The 24907-nt window shown below is 40.7% G+C and overlaps 1 protein-coding gene and 1 non-coding gene across 3 annotated transcripts in view; one reads left to right on the plus strand and one right to left on the minus strand.

Moving 5' to 3' along the window:
* Positions 1 to 1565: 1565 nt before the first annotated feature.
* Positions 1566 to 24907, minus strand: part of LOC134211635 (transferrin 2) — a 29214-nt gene continuing 5872 nt past the window's right edge. The window contains exons 5-7 of one of the 2 annotated variants that reach the window (XM_062688712.1): positions 9040 to 9878; positions 1998 to 2152; positions 1566 to 1731 (exon numbers count right to left, since the gene is read on the minus strand). In XM_062688712.1, the coding sequence (XP_062544696.1) occupies positions 1721 to 1731; positions 1998 to 2152; positions 9040 to 9878 (1005 nt within the window). In that variant the 3' untranslated portion in view covers positions 1566 to 1720. Of the gene's footprint in view, positions 2153 to 9039; positions 9879 to 24907 lie in introns of both variants that reach the window. The other variant, XM_062688711.1, reaches the window with a different exon arrangement.
* Positions 17116 to 17190, plus strand: Trnaa-agc (transfer RNA alanine (anticodon AGC)). The gene has a single exon. It is a non-coding gene; the product is annotated as a tRNA-Ala (tRNA).

Below are 24907 nucleotides of genomic sequence, written 5' to 3' on the forward strand. Positions count from 1 at the left end.
TACCATTGATAACTGAATCTTGGACCAGACTTTAAAGACTTGAATTTTGAAGAGCGGAATTGAACATGACCATTTGACTACTGAAATTTATGATATCAGACAGTACTGTAAAGGATATGACGCCATAATCTTGATCAACCGCCAAAATAATGGAAGCTCTCAGATTAATATGTCGATTTATTGCAATAGTACTTAAATTAATTTATTGTATATTTACGATACCATTTAAATTATTCCATGTTGAAACAAAGTCCACTAGTATAATCCCATCACATTACATCAAAGTGTTATGGCTCGGCTGCGGTGGTGGGCGCGGTAACGCGTTTTGACAGAGAATACAGAATTACTGTCAAGATGCGCCGTTGCGTTAATCGCTGTAGAACGGCCTTTACTTGGAGATGGCATCAGTACCACCCGTTGTCAACATAGACTACTATTCGGTATTGAATGTCGGCTCCAAGAAAACATTAAATCAACTTTACATGTTAATTATTCGGAAAACATTCATGCGCGTGATGAGCTTTCATTATTATTATTATTTGTTTTTAAACTGACAGACTGCGGGAAGGGAAATGTATCGGTATGATCACAATACGAACCCAGACCGCAGTGACCTAGTGAGCAACATAGCTTGAGTCGTCTGCTAGTATTGTGTATCACATGGAGAGCCCAGTCGAGATACCAGTCTATTAAGACTACAACTGGTCAACTCTCGAAAAAAAAAAAAAAAAAATTCACTTTAATTCTCCATATGAGACAGACCCTAATTAATTTTATTTCTGCCTACATTTAAGTTTTAGATGAATAAGTTTTAACAAAATAACATTTTTTACTAGTTGTTCTGTAACATTTTATATAATAACAAACAATACTTTTTCAACTTAACACACTAACATTAAAAAGATGTTGGACGACAAAGGTTTCATTATAACCTACAAACGGTTGGTTATAGACCCCAGCATGAGAAGTTACAGAGAGTTAATTTCACCAGTCACCAGGCCGCGAAGGAGCCTGCGATATATTATTTCCCATTTAAAGAATTTTAATACCAAGTAGTCTACATCGATTCTCATCTGCTGGAAGATGAGCGGGGACCCTCCATAGTTGGTGCCGAGGAGGTAGAAATTGCGAGAGTTCGTTGATTATCACCGTGTTAGTTCAATACATGTCTGATGAGCCGCCCTTAGGGATGCCCTCGAACACAGATGAAGAAGTCGCCTTCTTGATCCCTTTATTTTTTCGGATGTAGTATGATCGTCTTGTTGGGTAAGCCAGCCGGATGGATTGGGAAGGTGTAACACGGAAGAAATAACACGGAGTTTAGTGCCTCCCCGAGTCACCCTAAGACCCTTTTTCTCTCAAATTAGGCCTGACGAATCTATATATATCAAAGATTTTTGGGCGAATTTCAGAATGTTTGAACCTAACGAAAAACCTGATACTAATAGGTCGGAACCTGCCTAATCCGTCATTTCTTTTAGTTTGTTCGAAATTTTGAAGTCACTTTTCAGAACGTCATGGGTTTTATCATTCCTTAGGATGTCATCATTTGTATAAAAAAAAAATTTGTAAAAGAATATCATTATTATTAAAAAAAATACAATCATGTGTGTATTACTTCGGAGATTCTATAAATTTTGTTTCGATTGTAAAACTAAGTTTTCAAGTTTCTTCTTACTCTGGACACGAGTATTTTTGTCTTTCCTAACTCTCAGATGATTCAATTTGTTGCTGCAGATAACAATTCAAATAAAATTCGTTAGAATACTTTGCGACTAACTTCAATAAAATGCAACATGCAGAATGTTAATAATTTTAGTACTTCTATAGTTTAAAATGTATGTAGGACGGATAATATTATTCGCGTTTGTACACTTTGTTTTAAGGACGGAATGTCAATTAATACTTAATTTTATCTATCTACAATATTATTTTGTAAACTAGTGCTATTAATAAAAGGGCAACATTTAAGGAATTCAGTTTTAAAGTACTCGCACCTGCATGACAATCGGTGATGCGCCTGGCCCTCAAGAAATCCGCACCCAGATAGGCATCGAACCAACGTTTATCGCCAGGAATGAGTCGCAGTTCTCTTGTAGCGTCGGAAAAGATCAGATCATGGTAAGGTGGGTTCGAATAGAACAAGCTGAAACTGAAGATAGAAAACAAAATTAATAAATTGTCGATTAAATTATATATAATTATAAAAGAGGTAGGCACAGGTAGGATGGTTTCAATAATTTAGTATTTTGGGTTCATTCTAATCTAACCTAATCTAATCTAACACAAGCGCAGCCAGTAGAAAGAAAGCATATTGGAAAATAATTGGATTAGATGACGCCCAAACGTCAAAGCAGCTATAATCCACGAACAAAGTTTATGTACTCTGCATTGTAGTGAATTCCGACAGAGTCCAAAAATGGCTTATACAATGGCCGTCCTAGCCCTCACCTCGCGTTTTTGCTCGCTCAAATGTGAATTTATAGGCGATTAGCACATCAGAAAACATTTTTTCGTGTATGCTGTGAACAAAGGTACAAAACTGCTTTTCGCTTTTGCCTGTCGTTTGCTTTTGAAGTTATGAGCTCCTAAAAGCGCTATGTAGTTTTGAAATTGGCTTTCAACGCGATTCACCTTAAACTTAGAACCTGTATTAGGGCGCAATCGTAAATGCGAAGCAACTTATATTCGATTAGTTGATACAAATAAACAAATAAACACATTTTCAAGGCGAAAAATTAGGTATCGATTAGGCGATAAATCTTAGATGTGGTGTTACATTGAGTGCTTCGACAAAATATCGTAATAAAAATTGTTCATATAGAGATTGCTTTACCATAGCGAAAAGATGTTAATGAATAACCACTGTTTGTTAAGATGAGTTGGAAGGTTCAGCAACACTGTCATGCTGAGAGAATTAGATTGGATGTTGTAGTTGCGGTGGATTCGGTGGTTTGCGAAGTGAATTGAAACTAGATAGTGTTACTTTCTATATATAAGGTTTAATAATTATAATTAAGATATACATTTCAGATTTGAAGCTGTGCGTTATGGACACTGCCGTCGAAAGAGTTTCAATCAAGCCAAGGAAAAACACTGTTTATATTTAGAACCAAATCCAGATGTTGGGGTAGTGCTTTACTATTACGCTGGTTGGGCTGGTCATCCGGGAACATGAAGAGTGTTTCGAGCTACGTGGCACCAAAGGAGCCCGCGAACGTATCAGAGTGACTTCGGCTGCCAGATGACAGCGCGAGTGGGATAGCTCTTCTAAAGGTAGGTGAACCCACCGGCTGATACCTAACATATCGAGCTGGGCGGGGAGACCCCAAGTTCACTTCCAGCTGACACAATTCCTGTCAGATAATGGCTGCTTTCGGCAGTACCTTCACAGGTTTGGGCACGCGAAGAGCCCCGTCTGCCCTGAATGCCCAGATAATGATGAAGAAGAGCTATGCTAGACGTTTGCGGTTGGGACAGAACCCCGGATACCCTTATCCAGAGGATGTGCCAAGCGGTGGAGAAGTGGAACGCAGTTTCGAACTGTTTCGACTGTCGATCTTCCAGCTGGGGGAAAGACGACGAAAGAAAACCAGAATCACACAGCTGCAGACGGGAGATGACGAAATTGTCGTCAAGCCTCAGGCTATAGAATCGAATCTGTTTGGTTTCTTCTCGAGCCTCTATGCAGAAGAAGCAACAGAAAACGACGGAAATAACAACAACGGGAACGACTTTGCATGCGAACGCGTTATCCCTCCGGACGACCCGTCGAACGAAGCGTGCATGGAGGAAATAACAACAGCAGAGATCCTATCTATCAGAGCGAGCGCACCCCGGTGCCGACGGGATCCCAAGAGAATTTTATCTCCGCATGAAGCACTCACTGGCAATCTCTCCAATGCCTTCGTGAAGGGCATCATCGTGCTGGTAAAGAAAAAGGGAGGTGATAACACGGCCAGAGCATACCGGCCCATATCGCTGCTCATCAGCGATGACAAATTGCTCTCTCGTATCCTCAAAAACCGTCTAGAGCGTGTCATGCGAGTCCACCGCGTACTGAGTGACGACAGAAATCTCACTTAACTTTTCAAAAGGTCCTAAGTAACATTTTTTTCATGATTTAATTTGAGTACTGCAATCAAAAGCTTTCATATTGGTCTGTTGATTGCAATATTCAAATTAAATCATGAAAAAAATGTTACTTAGGACCTTTTGAAAAGTTAAGCGAGAAATGTTCTGACTCAGAGCACAATATTTTTCAAGCTACGCTAGCTCTTAAAGACCGTCACCACCGACGCACCGGTAAGCTCATCAGCTTTGATCTGGAGAACGCCTTCGATCGGGTGCGAAATTCGTTTCTGTTCGGCACCATGCGGTCGCTCGGGTTCAACGAGGAACTCATCGCTCTTCTCACGCGCATAGCCAACCAGTCCATATCCCGGCTGTTTATCAATGGGCACCTCTCACAATTGTTCGGGATCGCTCGTTCGGTGCGGCAAGGAGACCCGTTGTCAATGCACCTCTTTGTACTGTATCTCCATCCACTGGTATGCAGATTAGAACAAGCTTGTGGAGAGGATTAGCTTGTGGCGTATGCGGACAACATCAGCGTCATCGTCACAACAGAGGCACGGATAAGAACGATCCGTGAAATATTCAACCGTTTCTGTGCTGCGGCCGGCGCGAGACTAAACTTGCGCAAAACCGTTTCAATTAATGTTGAATATTGCGAAGAAAATGCCATTTATTTCTGTGGCTGCAAACAACAAATGTAAAAATTTTAGGCATCACCTTCGCGAACTCGATACGATTGATGACGACGCTGAATCGGAATACGCTGGTGGGGAAATTCTCCCAACAAATGTGGTTGCAAGGTCTTCGCACACTGTCGTTACACCAGAAGGTTATCATGCTGAACACTTTCGGCACATCTAAATTATGGTAACTTTCGTCGGTGCTGTCTCCTCTGGGTATACATACAGGAAAGATAACTTCGACATTGGGTACGCTCCACAGAAGGACCAATCTTCAAAAAGACGGTCAAAAACCATTTTTTCAAAATGATCCAAATTGATAACTTGTGTCATGGGTTGTTAGTAGAATACTTGACGATGATGTTAACATAGTTTTGAGTCGTTTTATTCGGGTGGATTTTACCTTTACAGTCAATACAAGTTGAGCATATTGTCGATTTTTTATTCTGTTAAATCTTCTAACATTTATCTTACTGCTTCATTATGTTGGCCACAACGTATACATCACCCAAACCTATTATATTTGGCACCATCACAAAGTGTAGTCCAAAAACTAATAAAGCCACGCATATACGTTCGTAAATTATTTTTGATCGCGCAGAAAGTACTCGGTCTTTATTATGTATAAAATTATTATTGTATTATCTTCTTGCTGTATTCATTGTGAAATTCAAAAAGGTACCCATCGGTACCCATCAATGAAATTCACACTGTTGTTTCATTTTTTTGTCAGGAATCCAATCCTGCAGAAATTAGGTTCCGCCACCCTCCGCCCGCTCAGTTATTTCGGTTTTACTGACAGTGGTCGTTTCGGTCTTGCCAATCAATTTTGATAAAAAGCAACGCACAATATGTTTTCTCTTTTCCTTCTACTTCTCATTTGCCCCAAAACAATGATGCGACATCAGCTGAAAATTGTCTAGGAGTCGTACACTTAAGCGTTTTTTCTGTTTTTTCAACATCCCTTCCTTCATGTAAGATTTCTTACATACAAATGATTTTTTTATTTATAGGTAAAACGACAGATCCCTCTCCCCCATAAGGGCATACGTAATATGTGTACGGCCCCCTAGTATAATTTGTTCTCGTCTTACGCATACTTTAATTAGGGAAATTCCATGTGATCATGAGTTTTTACAGGCACTTGCGCTCTGAGATTTTGAAAATATTGTTAAAGGAAGTAGGACAAACTGTCAAGTCATGTCATGTTTAGTCGCAATGCAGGGAGAGTATTTTATTTGACCCCTACGTCTAATTTTCCATACTTACTCTGTAAAAAGATTATGAGTTTTTCACATGAACCGTAATATCAAGAAAAGATTTGCGTCTCTACAGCTTTAGTTTGTGTAGGGACGATCCATTCTATATGTTTACAATTTCTAATAATGGAATACATTTTTCCGTTAGCACTGCTGTGAGGCGGCAGAAATCGGTAATTAAAGGTAGCAGTTAATACCTGTGAAAGTGCTCATAGAAATAGAACTCTACACTGGCGGCGCCAGCCATTGATATTTGATGAGGCACCACTTGGTGCAAGCACGTTGTCTTTGAGAACGTTAGCGTGCTTGCGACGACTGGTGCCCCACCTCTCGTTCCGGTAGTGGATCTCTAGCTTACGGGTCGGTGATGCCGAGAAGATGAACCACCCATTCAATGAAATATCATAATATGTGGCCTGCTAGACCATTTTATTCACTTCTAACATTTTTGACCGTCTTTTTTGGGATTGGTCCCACTGTGCGATCCTGTGGAGGGGAATAGTCGCTCGCGTGCCAATATACAGGGTTGTTACGACTACGCGGATTTCGCGATTGTCGCGGATTTACATAACGATTCAAGGGCTTCGCGCGGATTTAGTTTTAGGTGAAAGTTTAACAAATAAAATGCTGGATGTTTATTCGAATATTAGTTTTATGTGTATATAGATGGGTTTCATTTTCGTTAGCAAATGTTGTTAAGAACAAAATTTACGTTTGAAGTCAATTACTCACATTATTTTTTGGATATTTACAGGCTCTAAGGAGAGGGGCGCCACTTGTTGTCATTTTTGAACCATTCTAAAGCATGACGCATACAAAACATGTCTGTTGAAGGACATGAACACACGAGATATTTGTCAGTTTCTGATTGATTATCAGAAAAGGAACCACATAGCATGATAAATCATATCGTTTTTCGAAAGTTTTTTCGTCAGGCATTCTGATATAGCGTGGAACATTTTATATTGCATTTTTTTATTTCCTTTCCAGTTGCTTTATGTAATGCTGATGCCTTATTTAAATAAGTACTTTAGCAGAAATTTGTTCAAAAATTGGAATGTAGTTTTCAAAAGGTATTGCTGAAAAAACCCAGGGGAACTTTTGCAAGAATATCCGGAGGAATTTCCACAAATGTTCTCAGAAATTTTTTTGCAGACAATTTTGGAATGACTTCTGCAAAAAAAAATCAGTATATTTTCTGCGAAAATTCCCGGAGTATTCCGTAGAAATTTCCGGTATGAATGTGTGCGAATGATCAATTTCCGCAGGAATTTTCGCAGATATTCTCGGAGATTTTAGTTGAAATTCTAGTAAAAAACGACACAGACTGAAAATTACGTAAAATTACTTACGAGAAATGTTAATTGGCGGAATTTCCTGCATGAACTCCTAGACACTTGTAACAATAATTGAAGGACTTTCCGCACAAATTCCGTACTAATTTTTGCTGGAGTTTACGCTAATTATTCTACAAAATTTACGATTAAATTTCTGCTGAAACATTTATTATTTGTTTCTTGATAAATTATTGCTTTACAGAAGTTTTGTTTAAATACCAAATTTTACGGTCTAATTGCCTAATCTCAACGCAAGTATGTATGTCTTGTGATTAAAAACTACAACAAAGCTGCATAATTTGTTACTTGAGAAGACATTGCGGTTTCGGTAGAATTTTTTTATTATTTGCCATGTTTATCTATAATAAAATATGATCAAATCTGGCCTGAACATTCTTTGTATATCAATGCATCTCGTATAGTTCGAGAACAAGAAATCCACTGAAAATAATGAAACAAAACATACTCAAACCAGCAACTTATCCAAAAAGAGGTGCTTATTGAAATAGTTTTGGCTAAGAAAATTATTTTGAGCTTTTTTAGTGGAAGACATTCCACTTGACTCGACTTCTAGTACGAGACACTGAAGACGACCTTACTGTTGAGGTCGAAATACGTTTCTGTCAAGGTACAATTAAGTGGTGGAATTAAATGGGATTGTACAAACTCGTCTTAAGACAAGTAGTTTTGGCTGTTTAGTTCTTGTTCACTTATATTCAGTACTTCTAGTGATTAAAAGGACCATCTAGAAAAGTGTTTATACTAACTGCGATTTTGTTAGTCCATTTTTCAATATGATACAAAATTGAGTAATGTTGAAGCTTAAAATGATATTTAATATCAGTAAATCAGTAAAGAAGAAGAAGAAGAAGAAGATATCAGTAATGTTATAGAAAACTTGAAGAGATTATGTTCAGTTAATTGTGGTAGCCAAAATTGATATTTCACGTATATTTGAGAAGTTCGCGCGGATTTGGCGCGGAATGGATTTTATGTCGCGCGGAAACGGCGCGGATTTGATTTTAGTCGGCGCGGATTTGACGCGGAAAATATTTCAGGATCTCCGTAACAACCCTGCAATAATGCAATTGGTCCGGAAAAGAGAACATGGCGGTTTGAACCTGCACATCCCGGCACTCAAAAGCCGCAGTCTGGCCTCGAACAGACACCAAAAAGAGATCGATTCCCTTCCCTACTATAGATCCTTTCTCTTCCACGATAATGCCATCTCTGCCCTCTCAATCTTTTGCTGACTGACTGCAAGACTGGCAGGGCTAATGAATGGATGGAGAAGATTCTCTTTCGAAGAGTTGGCAAAACCTGCGCTGGCAGGAGTTAACAAACGAGAACGAGTGAAGATTTCACAAACGGTTATTACGCCTCGAAGAATTCCACAATTTCCAGTCTCTCCAATTTCAGAGTCTCTTCTGAGAAAAAAAAACTTGTTTCTCCACAGGAGAAGTATTCATATTTTTTTCCAGAGTTCTCTATATTTTTTTTTTGTTTCTTCAAAGGTCCCTCAGAAGCTATAATTGAAGCTAATGAAGCATAGGTGAAGCATCGATCCCAAAGATAATATGTCGAATGTTAAAGATTTGGTTGAGTATTGTAATATTATTCGGTTAAATGTTCGTTTCGCTAAATAATTAAAATCAAAATATTTGGTACAGCTCTAGAAGTAATTACCTGAATTCATTAGCATCTCTTCGTCCGTAAAACTGTTGAGCGTATGTGAACAGATTGATGTAGGCATTCAACTGAGTGGCGTTATAACTGTGACCACCCCTGGTTACGATGGCATTTGCTTTCACTTTACCCAAATTACACTTCTTATATTGGTTCACTTCCGCTCTGGTACCATCCGGGCAAAGCAATTCAAAGTCATCCGGAAGCGTGTTTCTAGCCCACCAGGCGCGTTTTTTACCGCCGGTGTTCTCCACCACAGTCGTATGCCGTACAAAGGCCACATGACCTCCTCCTTCTACTAAGCATCTAAAGGCACCAGTATTACCGTAATAATCCTCAGAAGCATCTCGTCTGCAGTAACGGAAGCTGCTTCCCCGACACAAGTCGCATAAATTATCGTAAGGCACTCCAGAATTGTATTCATTGCTAATTGCTCCGGGGACGCACGATTTTGTGAAGTATTCGGCTGCTGCTCGGATACTATCGCAACCGTACGGACGAATCCATCCGTTCGAAATTAGATACGCCATTGGGTATATCCAGCCGGCGGCAGTGTTGATGCCCGAGTGACACGTGTATTTGTTCTTCAGGTACGTAAGCTCAGTATCCGGATCCTCTTCCTTCGCTACGGCTACAACGTAGTATTCCGGTTGACCAAGATCGTACACTTCCGACATAAACGGAAGCAGATCGTATTTCAGACCTCCGGTGTAGACATCGCTGGCATCCAACACAATAACGTCGGCTTGTCCAGAGTTCACATGGCGCATGCAGTCTACGTGTGAGTGGGCCTTGAAGCATTGCATTTCCGGTTTGATGAGTTGTGCTTTCAATGCAGTCTGTAATAGTGTGAAATAATCAATTATTGGTTGGCTACATGGCTATTATAGTTATTATTCAATAAAAGGTAGACTTGAAACAGGTGATTTATTGCTAGAGAGCTAGAGGGGGTTATACTAAACAGGTGAGATTAGAGATTTAAATCAATAGTGCTGATGGCTTGGGGCCCTCCTTAACCTAGCGGTAAGATGCGCGACTACAAAGCAAGACCATGCTGAGGGTGGCTGGGTTCGATTCTCGGTGCCGGTCTACACAATTTTCGGATTGAAAATTGTCTCGACTTCCCTGAGCATCGCCACCTCTCGTCTGATAGTGTCAATATCGAATCAAAACCACTAGTCCCGCCTCATTGGTAAACGTTACCGTTGCACATTTTGATTCACTGTTATGGCGAAGCCCATCACATCATTTTCTCGATGCATTTTTGTATTTTTCCTCTTTGCAAATCCCGTCCCAGCGGGGAACGTAATGCCATGCCAGAAGAAGAAGATTTCACTTTTCAAAGGAAACAAATGTTAACTATTCGGCCAAATGGCGTTCGATCAAATGACACTTTCAGCAAAAGAGCGTACTTTGAAGTTATAATTGAATATTTTATAGTCAAAAGAGTGTACTCCAATTTAATTTGTGTGTAAACTTTTTAGCAGTGTAAAAAGAAAGATGCCAGCCTTAGATTTATTGCGGTTTCATAGCATATGTGTATAGTAAACAAATTTTCAACGGCTATCACCTGCCGATGACCGCCGCCCGAGCCGATACTGAACCTTGGGAAGATTTCGCTTCTGAGAGCATGCAAATAAATCTGACATGTTTGAATTCTCATTGCTTGATAGTTCTGAATACTCAGACAAGTTGAGCCATCCTGAACGTTATGCCTGTGTTTAATTTTCAGGAATACGAGATGCTCAAGGTACTCCTAAACGTTCTGGAGTTCAGCTAACGGTATCTACCGGATCAATAAAGGCTTTTGCAATGTCCTCATCGTCGGTATACCCCCAATACTGTTCAATAGGTATATACGCATCATGCAAACCCAATTTTCTTGAATACGGAATATTCAAGATACCGTGGAAGCACCATATTTGACGCAGTTAAGAAAATTTTAAAAAGAATCGTTATTTAAAAAATAATTCCAATATGGATTCGCTTAATATTCTGCATAACTAGCTTACTACTATTATAGAATGTGTAGAAATAATGAAACCTCGAAATATAAGTTTATTTCTTAGTTTTTTAATCTGTTTTTAAGTAGTACTTGAGGTGCCCAACTTGACGCACTAATTTTACTATGTTCCTTATTTGACGCAAAGTTGTTCCTAATTTGACGCACTTTAAAACTATGTTAAAACTCAATCAATTAAATGCCTTAATTTTTTTAATATATAAAGACAGTGACAGACAGTGTAATAGAACTTGGTACGATATAAAATAAAAAGTTAATTAACTATACAAAGAGGCATTGTTCTTGAATATTTTGTAGGAATTGGTTTTCGGGAGATATGTTGGTGAATCAAAAAAACACGCGTCTTAACTGGTCGACAAATTTATTCAAACTGTACCTTCTTATTCTATTACATTTTCTCTCTCCTTCTTTTCGCGCCTAGAAGAAGCGGCGAACATGGGCGAACATCCTTTCGCGCCAAGATCAAGCGGCGATCGATCCTGACTGTGGGTCGCATGATGTAAATGCGTTTTTATCATCATACTCCCCCCGTTGAGTCCATCGGATCAACATTTGGAAGGAAGCAAACCTTTGCTACCGCTCGTCGAAACTCCTTTGAGTCAGCACGGACTGTAACGACTCGCACAATGCCATCCTGTCCAGGGTGTGTAGCCACGATGCGTCCCAATCGCCACTGGTGCGGTGGTGCATTATCGTCCTTCAGTACGACTACGGCGCCAATATCGATTTTCGAAACTTCACTATTCCACTTCGGTCTGGATTGCAAATAATGCAAATACTCAGCTGACCAGCGCTTCCAGAAATGCTGCTTCATTAACTGAATATGTTGCCAACGTCTCAATCGACCAACCTTCACATCCTCATATGACGGTTCCGGAATGCTCAAAGCTGATCGTCCGATAAGGAAGTGTGATGGGGTCAAAACCTCGATGTCGTTCGGGTCATCCGATACAGGAATCAATGGACGACTGTTCAAGATGGCCTCACACTGCGCTAGAAATGTTGTCATTTCTTCGAACATTAGTTTGGTCTCACCGACGACACGCTTCAAATGATGTTTGACGGATTTTACCCCGCCTCCCATATACCACCGAAATGCGGACTACGTGGCGGGATGAAGAGCCATACAATTCCTTTGGATGTACAGAAATCGTTCAATTTTCGTTGAAGTGCCTGATCCTCGAATATTCTGCGCAGCTCGGCTAGCTCATGATTCGCACCAACAAATGTAGTTCCATTGTCGGAATACATATTACTCACAATACCACGTCGGCTGATAAACCGTTGTAGAGCAGCGATGAAGTTTTCTCCGGTCAAGTTTGATACTACCTCAATATGAATGGCCTTGGTGGCCAAACAAATAAACACTGCGATATAAGCCTTGTACAGCGTTTTCTTCCTACCAGCTTCCTTGAGATATACTGGGCCGGCATAATCGATTCCAGTATTCGAAAAAACGGGTGAAGGTGTAATCCTATAGTCTGGGAGGTCGCCCATGAACTGGTTCACCGGCGATGGATTGTGCCGAGAACAGACATAGCATTTGGAGACAATGCGTTTTATTAGGAACCTTGCTTTGATGGGCCAATATCGTTCGCGTAGAATAGCCAACAATCCTCGTTGTCCAACATGAAAATTATCGATGTGTAGTTGACGAACCAGAATTTCAGTCACGTGATGCTTTTCTGGCAACAATATTTGATGCTTGCCGTCATAGGGTATCGATGAATATTTCAGGCGACCACCAACCCTGATGATCCCATCCTTATCGCTGAAAAGAGCTAAACCTCGGTACTGCTTTAACTGCTTACCCTTTACCATAGCATCGAAAATCTCATCAAACGCCTCCTTCTGCACGAGCTTCAGTATAGTTTGTGTTGCTTCAGCGATTTCACACACTTGCAAGTCGGAAGTGTTACGAACCTTCGTACGCACGTTTTTGATAAAACGCAACACATACGCCCACGCACGTTGTAGGCGGCGAAAACTGCTCATCCTTGTCAGGTCCAATGACATTGGTCGTTGTACGGCAGTTGCAACTAACGCCGGCTTAAGTTCTGGCAGCTCATTGTCATCCAAATAAATTCTTTCATCGTTGTCAGAAGAGTCTTGCAGCCACAGAGTTGGTGCACCTTTGAACCACTGTTCCATCTCAAATAGTTCTGCCGGTAGTACACCACGGGAAATTATATCGGCAGGATTGTCATATGTTCGCACATAACACCATTTGTAGTCCTGCGTTAGCTCGTGTATTGTAGCAACACGATTTGCAACAAACTGGTTCAAAGCAAGCGGTGACCTTACAAACCAACTCAAACATACTTGTGAGTCAGTGTGGAGTGTCACTTTCGAGAAAGGTATTTTCATCGCCGAAATCGTTTTCTCCACCAAACGTGCCAGAAGCAGTGTTCCGCATAATTCCAGACGGGGAATAGTCATTGGCTTCAAGGGAGCCACTCTCGATTTGCTGCAAACTAGCTCGACGCTCACAGTTCCATTAGGGGAGATGCACCTAGTGTACAAGACTGCCCCGTATGCACGCTGCGAAGCGTCCGAAAATCCGTGAAGCTCCAGTATTGTTGCCTCACTTGTGATTACACACCGTTTCTTTCGTAGTGCGTTAATTCTGTGTGGTGATGGTGGACATCATAGTTTGTTTGCCTCTGTGCGGAAAGAAAAGTTAATTTTACGTGTGAAAGTGAACTTGTGCCGCGGGAAAAATATTTCTATCGTGTGCCCTTTTCGTGATTATAACAGGATAAGTAGGAGGCATTAAGCCTCCGTGCCAAATTTTCATTTAATTTAACATTTATTACTCAACACAGCATCCCGTGAAGCCATAGTTCTACCTATAGCTTCGCGCGGCAAGCTGTTGTTGTTCATTGCTTGCCCCATTTCTTTTATTCTCTGTGGATAGTGTAGTGTGTTGTTGCATATTTGAGTCCACTGCTGTGTAGAGGATGGAGTGCGAAAAGTGTAAAGTGGGGATCGCAATCAACGATTTCCCACTGTGTTGTTTTCAATGTGGGAAATATTTTCATGCCCGCTGCTCTCCTATTGAAGCGAAGGCAGCGGCTAGATTGATTACGGAGACTGCAAATGGTTTTTCAAGTGTTGTGACTGTCTATCTAGTCGGTCTTGTGGCGGACAGAATGTACAGGTTCCGAATACCATTCGTTTCGATGAAGAGATGAAGAAACTTTCTTCTCTTTCTGATTCGATCGGTGATATTCGGAATCACATTACTACCAAATAGACAGCGCGTTGTTAATCGGTATTGAGAAATTGCAGAAAAATGTATCTGAGGTTTTGAACGAGGCTGTTAATGGTCTCAAATATTCGATCAGCAAAGAAATGGAAAATATGAAATGTTCATTTTTCAATTTAACCCGAGTAGAAATGTAGCTGTAATGAATGAAATGCAAGGTACATCGCGAAGGGCTACGGGGCCTAATTTGACTCCCAAAACGAAAAAGCGTAAGGTACAAGATGTTGACGACACATCTGATATTGCAATGCCAGAAAATGTTAGTTTCGCGGATATTGTTAAAAGTAATGTTGGGAACAATAACGTCAAAGTAATGAAACAAAACAAGTCACTGCGCCTAAGGAAGTAAAGGTCCCTCGTAAGGCTCGTCCGGTTATTGTAATTAAACCGAAAGAATCCAACGAGAGTAATGATGATGACTCTTAAATTTTTGAATTGTAAACTAGATCTAAAAACACACAAGATCAGTAACTTTAGAAACGGGAAAGACGGCTATATTATTGCTGAGTGTGCAGCAGGATTTAATGTCAATGTTTTGAGAGATGGCATTCAAAGTGATTTGGGTGAAAACTATAATTCTGTTCCCTCTTCGGTGCCAAGACTTAAAGTGATGGGAATGTGCGATAAGTTTTCTTCCGATGAATTCATTCAGATTTTGAAAGATCAGAATGAAGACATCGCAATAAATGATGTTAAAGTAATAAGAATTTATAAAAATCCGTGTTTTAAGTATAACAAGAACAATGTTATTATTGAAGTCGATAAAGAGACTTATAGTTGTTTGTTGACCGCGAGAAAAGTTAACATAAGGTTTGATCGGTGCCTTCTTGTTCCCGGACTTACTGTTTTGAGATGTTTACAATGTGGAGAATTCGTGCACATGACTACGGATTGCAAAAATTTCATTGCGTGTTCAACGTGCAGCGATCGTCACAAGACATCCGAATGCACGTCAACTGTATTGAAATGTGTCAATTGTATAAAAATGAATTCCGAACGTAAAATGAAATTGGACGTGAACCACAGTGCCTTCAGTACTGAGTGTAGTGTTTATAAGCGATTAGTTGAACGGAAAAAGAGCAGCTTACGTTTCAATGAATAGCAACCAAGTTCTAGTAGAAATGTGAGCAAATTCGATATTTTGTATTTGAATATTGCGGGTTTGTCTACAAACTACGTTGCATTACGTAAGATTGTAGAAGATAAACGTCCATTCTTAGTGTTTCTATCTGAAACTCATATAGTCGACATTGAAGCATTTGATCAGTATAGCATTCCGGGTTATAGTGTACTTAGCTGCTTGTTTATCACATTCTAGACACACTGGCGGTGTTGCTATTTATGTCAAAGAATCAGTTCAGTTCAAGCTTCAATTAAACGAAGTTTGTGATGGAAACTGGTTCTTAGGCATTGCAGTTGTACGTGGCATGAAGATGGGTAATTATGGTGAATCAAAGTTAATTGCCTATTTCCGGGGATTAAACCACCCGACTTGGACGTTAATTTACAATGTTATGGAAACTCATATGTGAATATGTACGTTATGTGGAAGATATTGATTTGAAAAATGTATTGGGTAACCACTTTCCCTTCGATGGGACTCGAACCCATGACCCTACAGTACGCTAGACTGGTGCTTTAACCAACTAAGCTACGAAGGACCTCCGTCGGCCTTCGCAACCTAGCGGCTACTGAACGAGCTCGAGATTCCCAAATTGGACGCATAGTCAAATCACTCGCAATCCATTTCTCAAGCCAATACTTCCACATGTATTGTACACGTCCACATTAGAGGAGCGTGAGTATTTAGAATGTCTGGCGGCTATACACATTCTTCATCAGCAACGGTACTGATCAAGTGAGGTTGTGTAAGCATTTGCCAGTCGGTCGTCAAGCTCAGACCCGACCGCATTGCGTAGGCAAGAGCACGCAACTCAGGTTCAGTTCAATCAAAGTTAATTGCCTATTTCCGAGGATTAAACCACCCGACTTGGACGTTAATTTACAATGTTATGGAAACTCATATGTGAATATGTACGTTATGTGGAAGATATTGATTTGAAAAATGTATTGGAGTTAACCACTTTCCCTTCGATGGGACTCGAACCACAACCCTACAGTACGCTAGACTGGTGCTTTAACCAACTAAGCTACGAAGGACCTCCGTCGGCCTTCGCAACCTAGCGGCTACTGAATGAGCTCGAGATTCCCAAATTGGACGCATAGTCAAATCACTCGCAATCCATTTGTCAAGCCAACACTAGGTTGCGAAGGCCGACGGAGGTCCTTCGTAGCTTAGTTGGTTAAAGCACCAGTCTAGCGTACTGTAGGGTCGTGGGTTCGAGTCCCATCGAAGGGAAAGTGGTTACCTCTAATACACTTTCCAAATCAATAACTTTCACATAACGTACATATTCACATATGAGTTTCCATAACATTGTAACTTAACGTCCAAGTCGGGTGGTTTAACCCCCGGAAATAGGCAATTACCTTTGATTGAACTGAACGTGAGTTGCGTGCTCTTGCCTACGCAATGCGGTCGGGTCTGAGCTTGACGACCGACTGGCAAATAGCTTACACAACCTCACTTGATCAGTACCGTTGCTGATGAAGAATGTATAGCCGCCAGACATTCTAAATACTCACGCTCCTCTAATGTGGACGTGTACAATACACATGTGGAAGTATTGGCTTGAGAAATGGATTGCGAGTGATTTGACTATGCGTCCAATTTGGGAATCTCGAGCTCGTTCAGTAGCCGCTAGGTTGCGAAGGCCGACGGAGGTCCTTCGTAGCTTAGTTGGTTAAAGCACCAGTCTAGCGTACTGTAGGGTCATGGGTTCGAGTCCCATCGAAGGAAAGTGGTTACCTCAATACATTTTTCAAATCAATATCTTCCACATAACGTACATATTCACATATGAGTTTCCATAACATTGTAAATTAACGTCCAAGTCGGGTGGTTTAATCCCCGGAAATAGGCAATTAACTTTGATTGAACTGAACCTGAGTTGCGTGCTCTTGCCTACGCAATGCGGTCGGGTCTGAGCTTGACGACCGACTGGCAAATGCTTACACAACCTCACTTGATCAGTACCGTTGCTGATGAAGAATGTGTATAGCCGCCAGACATTCTAAATACTCACGCTCCTCTAATGTGGACGTGTACAATACACATGTGGAAGTATTGGCTTGAGAAATGGATTGCGAGTGATTTGACTATGCGTCCAATTTGGGAATCTCGAGCTCGTTCAGTAGCCGCTAGGTTGCGAAGGCCGACGGAGGTCCTTCGTAGCTTAGTTGGTTAAAGCACCAGTCTAGCGTACTGTAGGGTCATGGGTTCGAGTCCCATCGAAGGGAAAGTGGTTACCTCAATACATTTTCAAATCAATATCTTCCACATAACGTACATATTCACATATGAGTTTCCATAACATTGTAAATTAACGTCCAAGTCGGGTGGTTTAATCCCCGGAAATAGGCAATTAACTTTGATTGAACTGAACCTGAGTTGCGTGCTCTTGCCTACGCAATGCGGTCGGGTCTGAGCTTGACGACCGACTGGCAAATGCTTACACAACCTCACTTGATCAGTACCGTTGCTGATGAAGAATGTGTATATAGCCGCCAGACATTCTAAATACTCACGCTCCTCTAATGTGGACGTGTACAATACACATGTGGAAGTATTGGCTTGAGAAATGGATTGCGAGTGATTTGACTATGCGTCCAATTTGGGAATCTCGAGCTCGTTCAGTAGCCGCTAGGTTGCGAAGGCCGACGGAGGTCCTTCGTAGCTTAGTTGGTTAAAGCACCAGTCTAGCGTACTGTAGGGTCATGGGTTCGAGTCCCATCGAAGGGAAAGTGGTTACCTCAATACATTTTTCAAATCAATATCTTCCACATAACGTACATATTCACATATGAGTTTCCATAACATTGTAAAATAATTATGGTGTTTTATATCACTCTCCCAGTGCAAGTGACCAGCGTTTTATTGAAATTTTGGAAAACTGGTTTGAGTCATTTATAGATCCTAGTAAATTAAATGTAATTGCTGGTGATTTTAATATCAATTGGTGTGACGATTCCAATTCGAATAATTTGAAACATTTAGCGGATTTTTTAAATTTGAAACAAAAAGTAAATTCTTATACGCGTATTTCCCAGCACACTAGAACTTTGATTGATCATGTGTATACAAATTTTGATTCTGTAACTAGTGAAACGAGTAATGATTTAAAAGTAACTGATCATGAAACGCTAGTCATTAACGTTACCGACAATAATAGTAATGATAGTAATTTAATTAAAATGAAGTGCTGGAGAAAATATTCTAAACAAGCAATTTCGGGTCTTGTCGAAAGAAACGTGGATTTTCAAGAAAATTCCGGTAATATAGATGAAAGATCAGCTGTTCTTACAAACGTTTTGAAATCCTGTACCAATCAATTAGTAGAACAGAAGTTAGTAACTTTGCATAATTCTAACAGCTGGTATAATTTAGATCTTTTGCGCCTGAAACGTAAAAGAGATAAATTGTATAAAAAGTTTCGTAGAACTAATAATGAAAATCATTGGAATAGGTATCTGGTAGCGCGGAACAAATATTCGCAATCTTTGACACGTACACGTTGCGAGTATATTCAGAGGAAAATTTATCAGCATCAAAACAACAGCAAAGAGTTATGGAAAATATTGAAATCATTATTAAAGCCTAGTAGTTGCAAGCCGCGGTCCATAACTTTCAATGGCACATTAGAACAGTCAGAACAAGAAATTGCATCTAAATTCAACGATTATTTCGTCAATAGTGTCTTATCCATTAACCGATCTATCGAGTTAGTGGATGAGCCTGATGAAATAAAACAGCCGATAAATATTAACTGTAGATTTGATTGTTTTCACCCGATTACTTTTGAAGAACTTAAAACATTTGCTTTTCTTTAGGTAAAACGGCTGGAGTTGATAATGTTAATGCTAGAGTTATTCAAGATTGCTTTCATGTCATTGGACGCAACTTGCTGGACCTTATAAATGAATCGTTACAAACTGGGCACGTGCCGCATGTTTGGAAGGAATCGCTAGTGATTCAATACAAAAAGTTGCTGGAACGATTAAAGCCGAAGAGTTTCGTCCCATCAACATGTTGCACACATTAGAGAAAATTTTAGAACTTGTAGTTAAAGGCCAGCTAATTACATATTTAAATAGTAATAACTTGTTAATACCGGAACAATCAGGTTACAGGAAGGTCATTCCTGTGAAACTGCATTGAACTTGGTATTATCTAAATGGAAGGAAAATATGGAGCGTAAAGATACTATTCTAGCTGTGTTTTGGATCTCAAACGCGCTTTTGAGACAATTTCTCGGCCCTTATTGTTGAAAACTGTTAAGCGCTTTGGAATTTCGGGTTCTGCATACAAATGGTTTGAAAGCTATTTGTCTGAGAGATCCCAACGGACTGCTTTCAATGATTATGTGTCGTGTCCCGTGGAGAATGACCTTGGTGTACCACAGGGAAGTGTATTAGGGCCCTTTTGTTCATTATGTACATTAATGACATGCGACAGGTCTTACGTTATTGTGATATTAATTTGTTTGCTGATGATACTGTAATATTCATTGCAGCTCAAAATCTGGAGGAAGCGATTGAGCACTTGAATGAAGATTTGCATTCTTTAAGTTGATGGTTGAAGTACAAACAGTTAAAATTGAATATTAGTAAAACAAAGTATATGGTTATTTCGCGGAATGGTTCAATTGATAATGTCTCTGTGAAAATTGATGACGAGACTCTTGATCGCGTACGGGAAATTAAATATCTTGGCGTGATTATTGATGATAAATTGAAATTTGACCAACATATTGACAATGTCATCAAGAAAATAGCCAAGAAGTATGGAATCCTATGTCGACTGAAGAATTAAATACAGCTAGTAAAATACAGTTGTACAAATCAATCATCTCTCCTCACTTGGACTTTTGTCCTTCCATTTTGTTTTAGCAAATCAGACACAAATATCGAGATTGCAGCGCTTGCAGAATAAGATTATGCGTTTGATTTTAAGATGTAACAGATTCACTTCCTCAACTTTTTGTTGGATGCATTGCAGTGGCTCTCTGTGAAGCAAAAGAATTGTGTATTTAACAATGGTGTTCATTTTCAAAGTAGTAAATGGTTTGCTGCCTCGATATTTGTGTGATCGAATTGAAAGAGGAAGTGACATTCATAGATATAACACTAGAAACGCGGAGGATGTAAGAACACCCAACTTTTGCATGGAGCTTCACAATATTCTTTGTTTTTAAAGGTATCAATGATTTCAATTCGATGCCTACACATATCAAACATGCAACGACATTATCACAATTCAAGAGACTTTGTGTTTCACACGTAAAAGCTGTATTTTAAGCAGCTACTTAGTTGACTTTTTAAAAATCATTAATTATTGTATCTTGACGAAGTTTGACCTACGGATATTTTGTTTGGACAATTGTGTTTTTCAATTATTGAGGCACTAATAAACTATTTTGTTCGCCTCGATGATGATGATGGATTTTATATTTATTGACGTAATTGTAATTTGACCTTTTTCTTGTGTAGTCTACAAAAGTTTGAGTCTCGCGCGCGTAAAGCAGATATGAATGATTTTTAAATTTATGTACAGACTTGCGCTTTTCAGCTGTTTCAATGATTCTGCGGATTAGTAATAGGCTATCTAGTAGAGTTTGGTTTCCGCGGTTGATAACAAAACTTTTGATATCGACGGAGCGGTAACACAAGTTTTGATTTTGTTGACAACGACATAGTTTATTAGATTATTATTGATGCTTTCGAGTGGCTAACGTTACTTGTAATAACATGAAACGCGATTCTTGGTGGAACTTTTGAAATCTGTGCGAGAGGTATCACAAGTTTTGCATTTTTATGAACTCGAAGCATCACTACTGATACTTATGAGAATCTGTAGATGAATTAAACAGTTTTTACATTTATTATTTTGCTGGATAGTAATGGAAAGTTATGAAATTTATATCTGTGATGGTAATCAGATCGTTTTTGTTTTGTTTTGCAAATTTGATTAAATTGTTGAAAATTAAATTCAATCAATTATCTTAAAGATAAATCGTCTAGCTCAAACCTTTGTAGGGGTATGTGGCGGGACCATCATCATCATCATCATCATCATCATTAACCAATGGCAGCTGTTCTCGGAATGTGGTCCACAGTTCGTTTTGTTCGTTAGGAAGCTCGTCGTCCCAATTCAATTTCAGCCTCCACAAGTCCTGCATCAGCAGTTTCGCTGTCGTCGTCACAGGACCGAGATATCCACACGGATCGAATAGGTGTCCAATCGCAGAAAGTACGCTTCGTTTGGTTGGCCTCGTGTTTCCTACTCTGCCATCCAATAAGGTAACATTGAATGTGAAGTAGTCTTCATTGGGATTCCAAATAAGGCCAAGAGTCCTAATCACGTTGTTGATATCGGCTTCTTCGAAGTTGAAAAGAGTCTCTTGGAGATCGTGTGGTATGATATCTCGCACAGCTTTGCTGTTGGAGCAAAACTTGTGCACTCCAAATCCTCCTCGTCGTAGAAGCTCAGTTAGTTGCTTGTAGATTTTTATTACTTCTTGTTCGTTCCTACCACCGGTGAGAAAATCGTCGATGTAGCTGTTGTCCTCAATGACTTTTGATGCAAGTGGTAGGTCAGTTGCTTCATCCTTTGCCAATTGCAATAATGTTCGCGTTGCCAGATAGGGTGCACTGGCGCAACCGTACGTCACGGTGGTTAGCTCGAATGTTGCCATCTCGTTGTTCGTGTTGAGCCACAAAATGCGCTGGTATTTCCTGTCGTCTTTGTGTACTTGTACCTGCCTGTACATTTTAGGAATGTCCGCTGTCAGTACCACAGGGTAGCAGCAGAATCGTAATAATATCGTGATGAGATCGTTTTGCACTGTTGGTCCAACTCCTAAAGCGTCGTTCAATGATAGACCAGATGTTGTCTTAGCCGAAGCGTCGAAAACTACACGAATCTTTGTCGAAGAGCTTGACTCCTTATAGACAGCATGGTGGGGTAAGAAGTAGCAATCCTCGGGTTTGTCATGCACTTCCACCATATGGCCTAATTCTAGGTACTCATCCATGAATTCGGTGTAGCGTTTTTCTTCTCGTCGTTTGCGAAAGATCTCAGTAGTCGGTTGAATCGTACTCGTGCCGTTTCCAAAGAGTCACCAAGTTGGCTCTTGTTTTGGTTAAACGGCAGTTTGACAATGTACCGACCACTTTCGTCGCGTGAAGTCGTTCGCTCGTAGTGTTCCTCGATGGCTTGTTCCGCTGGCGTATATGGAGATGCTTCTATGCAGGTTTCGAGTTCCCAAAACTTCACAAGGGTGCGATTTAGTTGGTCATCGATGTGGTTCAATTGGCAAACTGCATGTGTGGGGCCGATTTGTATCGCCTTTACCGGACCGCTAACAATCCAACCCAGCTGTGTTTCGATTAACGTAGGCGTTCCTTCAGCAAGTTTCATGCGGCCGGTCTTGATCAGGTCGAAAAATAGTTCAGCACCGATAATCATTTGGATTTCGTCGGGAGTATGGAACGATGGATCTGCCAACGCAAGATTAGCAGGAATGATCCAGGAACGCACGTCTACCTTGGTGATGGGCAGATTCGCGGTAATCGTCGGTAAGACAAGGAAATCCAAATCAACGATGAACGGATTGACACGTGAGCTAATCGTGGTATGAAGCTTATGCTTGACTCGTGTCGCAGCATTATTCACACCGCTGATTGGAATATTAACGCGCTCCATTGGAATATTTAACTTCTTCGCGAAGGCTTCACTGATGAGATGCGAGTCAGATCCGGAATCCAACAAAGCTCGGCATGCTAGGCGGCTATTCCCGGAACCATATACTACTACCTCTGCCGTCGAAAAAAGCATTTGCTTTGTCGTTGGCGCTCGAGCACAGTTGACACTTACTGGTGCTTGTCCAGCGACTGCAATGTTCTTCTGGAACTGATGATGTTACCGCGGATGATTGGCTTACTCCAGATTGTGGAGCTGTGGTCTTGTTTTCATGGAGCAAGCTATGGTGCTTTCGTTTGCATGATTTGCACGTTCTACCCGAGTTGCATTCGCCAGTACGATGACCTCTTCGTAGGCAATTAAAGCAAAGGCCAGTCTGCTTCACTTTGGTGTATCGCTCGCTTATCGTCATATCCTTGAATACGTCGCACTTGTAGATTAGGTGTTCATTTCCACAGCATGCACACGATTCCTTGGACTGATTCGACGTTTGCACAAAATTCCTGCTTTGGACGGGCTTGATGTCGGATGGTTTACCTTTCTGTCTCGTGGAAACTGATGGACGTAGTTCGTTGTAGCCTTTCATCTTCTGGAGTATACGGCTTCGTTCTCGAAGGAAATCGATCGTCTCGGTGTAGGTGGGCAGTTCATCTGACGGGATTTGCGATTCCCATAGTTTTCGTGTTTCCTTGTCAAGGCGTTTGGCAATGACATTGAGCAGGATCATCTCGGCAAGACCTTCGACTGGTAACGATCGGTTCTTCAATGCATCGACGTGTTTCGTGCAGATATCAAGCAAATTCCGCAATTCATTACCGTTCTCGCTATTCATCTTTGGTAGTGCGAGCAAAGCGTCTATGTGTGTGTCGATGATGAGTCGCTCGTCTTCGTAGGTGTCCTCGAGCATCTTCCACGCTGATTCGTAATCGTTATTGTTGATCACGTCTTGATCGATTTTCCCTGCTGCACCTCCGACGAGAGAATTTTTCAAGTGGTACAGCTTTATGGCTGGTGACTCGTTGGGGTACCTGCTCATGATGGTTTTGAACATGCATTTGAACGAGTACCAGTTCTCGAGACTACCATCGAATGTTGGCAGCGGCACATGCAGATGAGGTGTGGAGCTATTCACTACCACCGGTTGCTGCGGAACAAATGCCGGAGCTAAAGGCACTCATATTCCCTCGCTTTTTCTCCTCTTCAGCTGCATTCCACTTTGCAATTTCCGATTGGATGTTCACAAAAAGCTCAGCGTGCAGCTCTTCGTCCTGGAAATGGCTTTGTTTGTGTCCTTCACGCTGATCCCTTGGAACAAGGTCACAAATATCCAGATACGTTTTCTGCAGTTCATCGTTACACTGACGAAGTGTTTCGAGTTGTAGTCGCAGCCAATGAATGCTGATGTTAGCCACAGCCAATCCCTCACAGATCCGGAGCATTCTTTCCTTCGCCAAATCACGATGATCGAGAATCTTCTCGAGCTTCTTCGACATTTCCTTGCGTTTTGTTCCTGTTTCTGTTGTTGCACCGAAAGATTATTCACCGGCGGCTCACTTGCAGTTTCCAGAAGGATCCTTGGGATAATACTCCGTTGGATTTGAGGAGTTTCTTCGGTCATTAGACCCACAATTTACTTATCTTCAGATTCACAGTTTCAGTTTTGTTCTAGAATTTTCCACTTTTCACTCGACCGCGTGTTGAACACGATCGAACATGTTTCGCGCACGCACTAACACCAACACGCAATACGCGTCAA

This window comes from Armigeres subalbatus, chromosome 2, assembly GCF_024139115.2.
Source record: "Armigeres subalbatus isolate Guangzhou_Male chromosome 2, GZ_Asu_2, whole genome shotgun sequence".
Lineage (NCBI taxonomy): Eukaryota > Metazoa > Arthropoda > Insecta > Diptera > Culicidae > Armigeres > Armigeres subalbatus.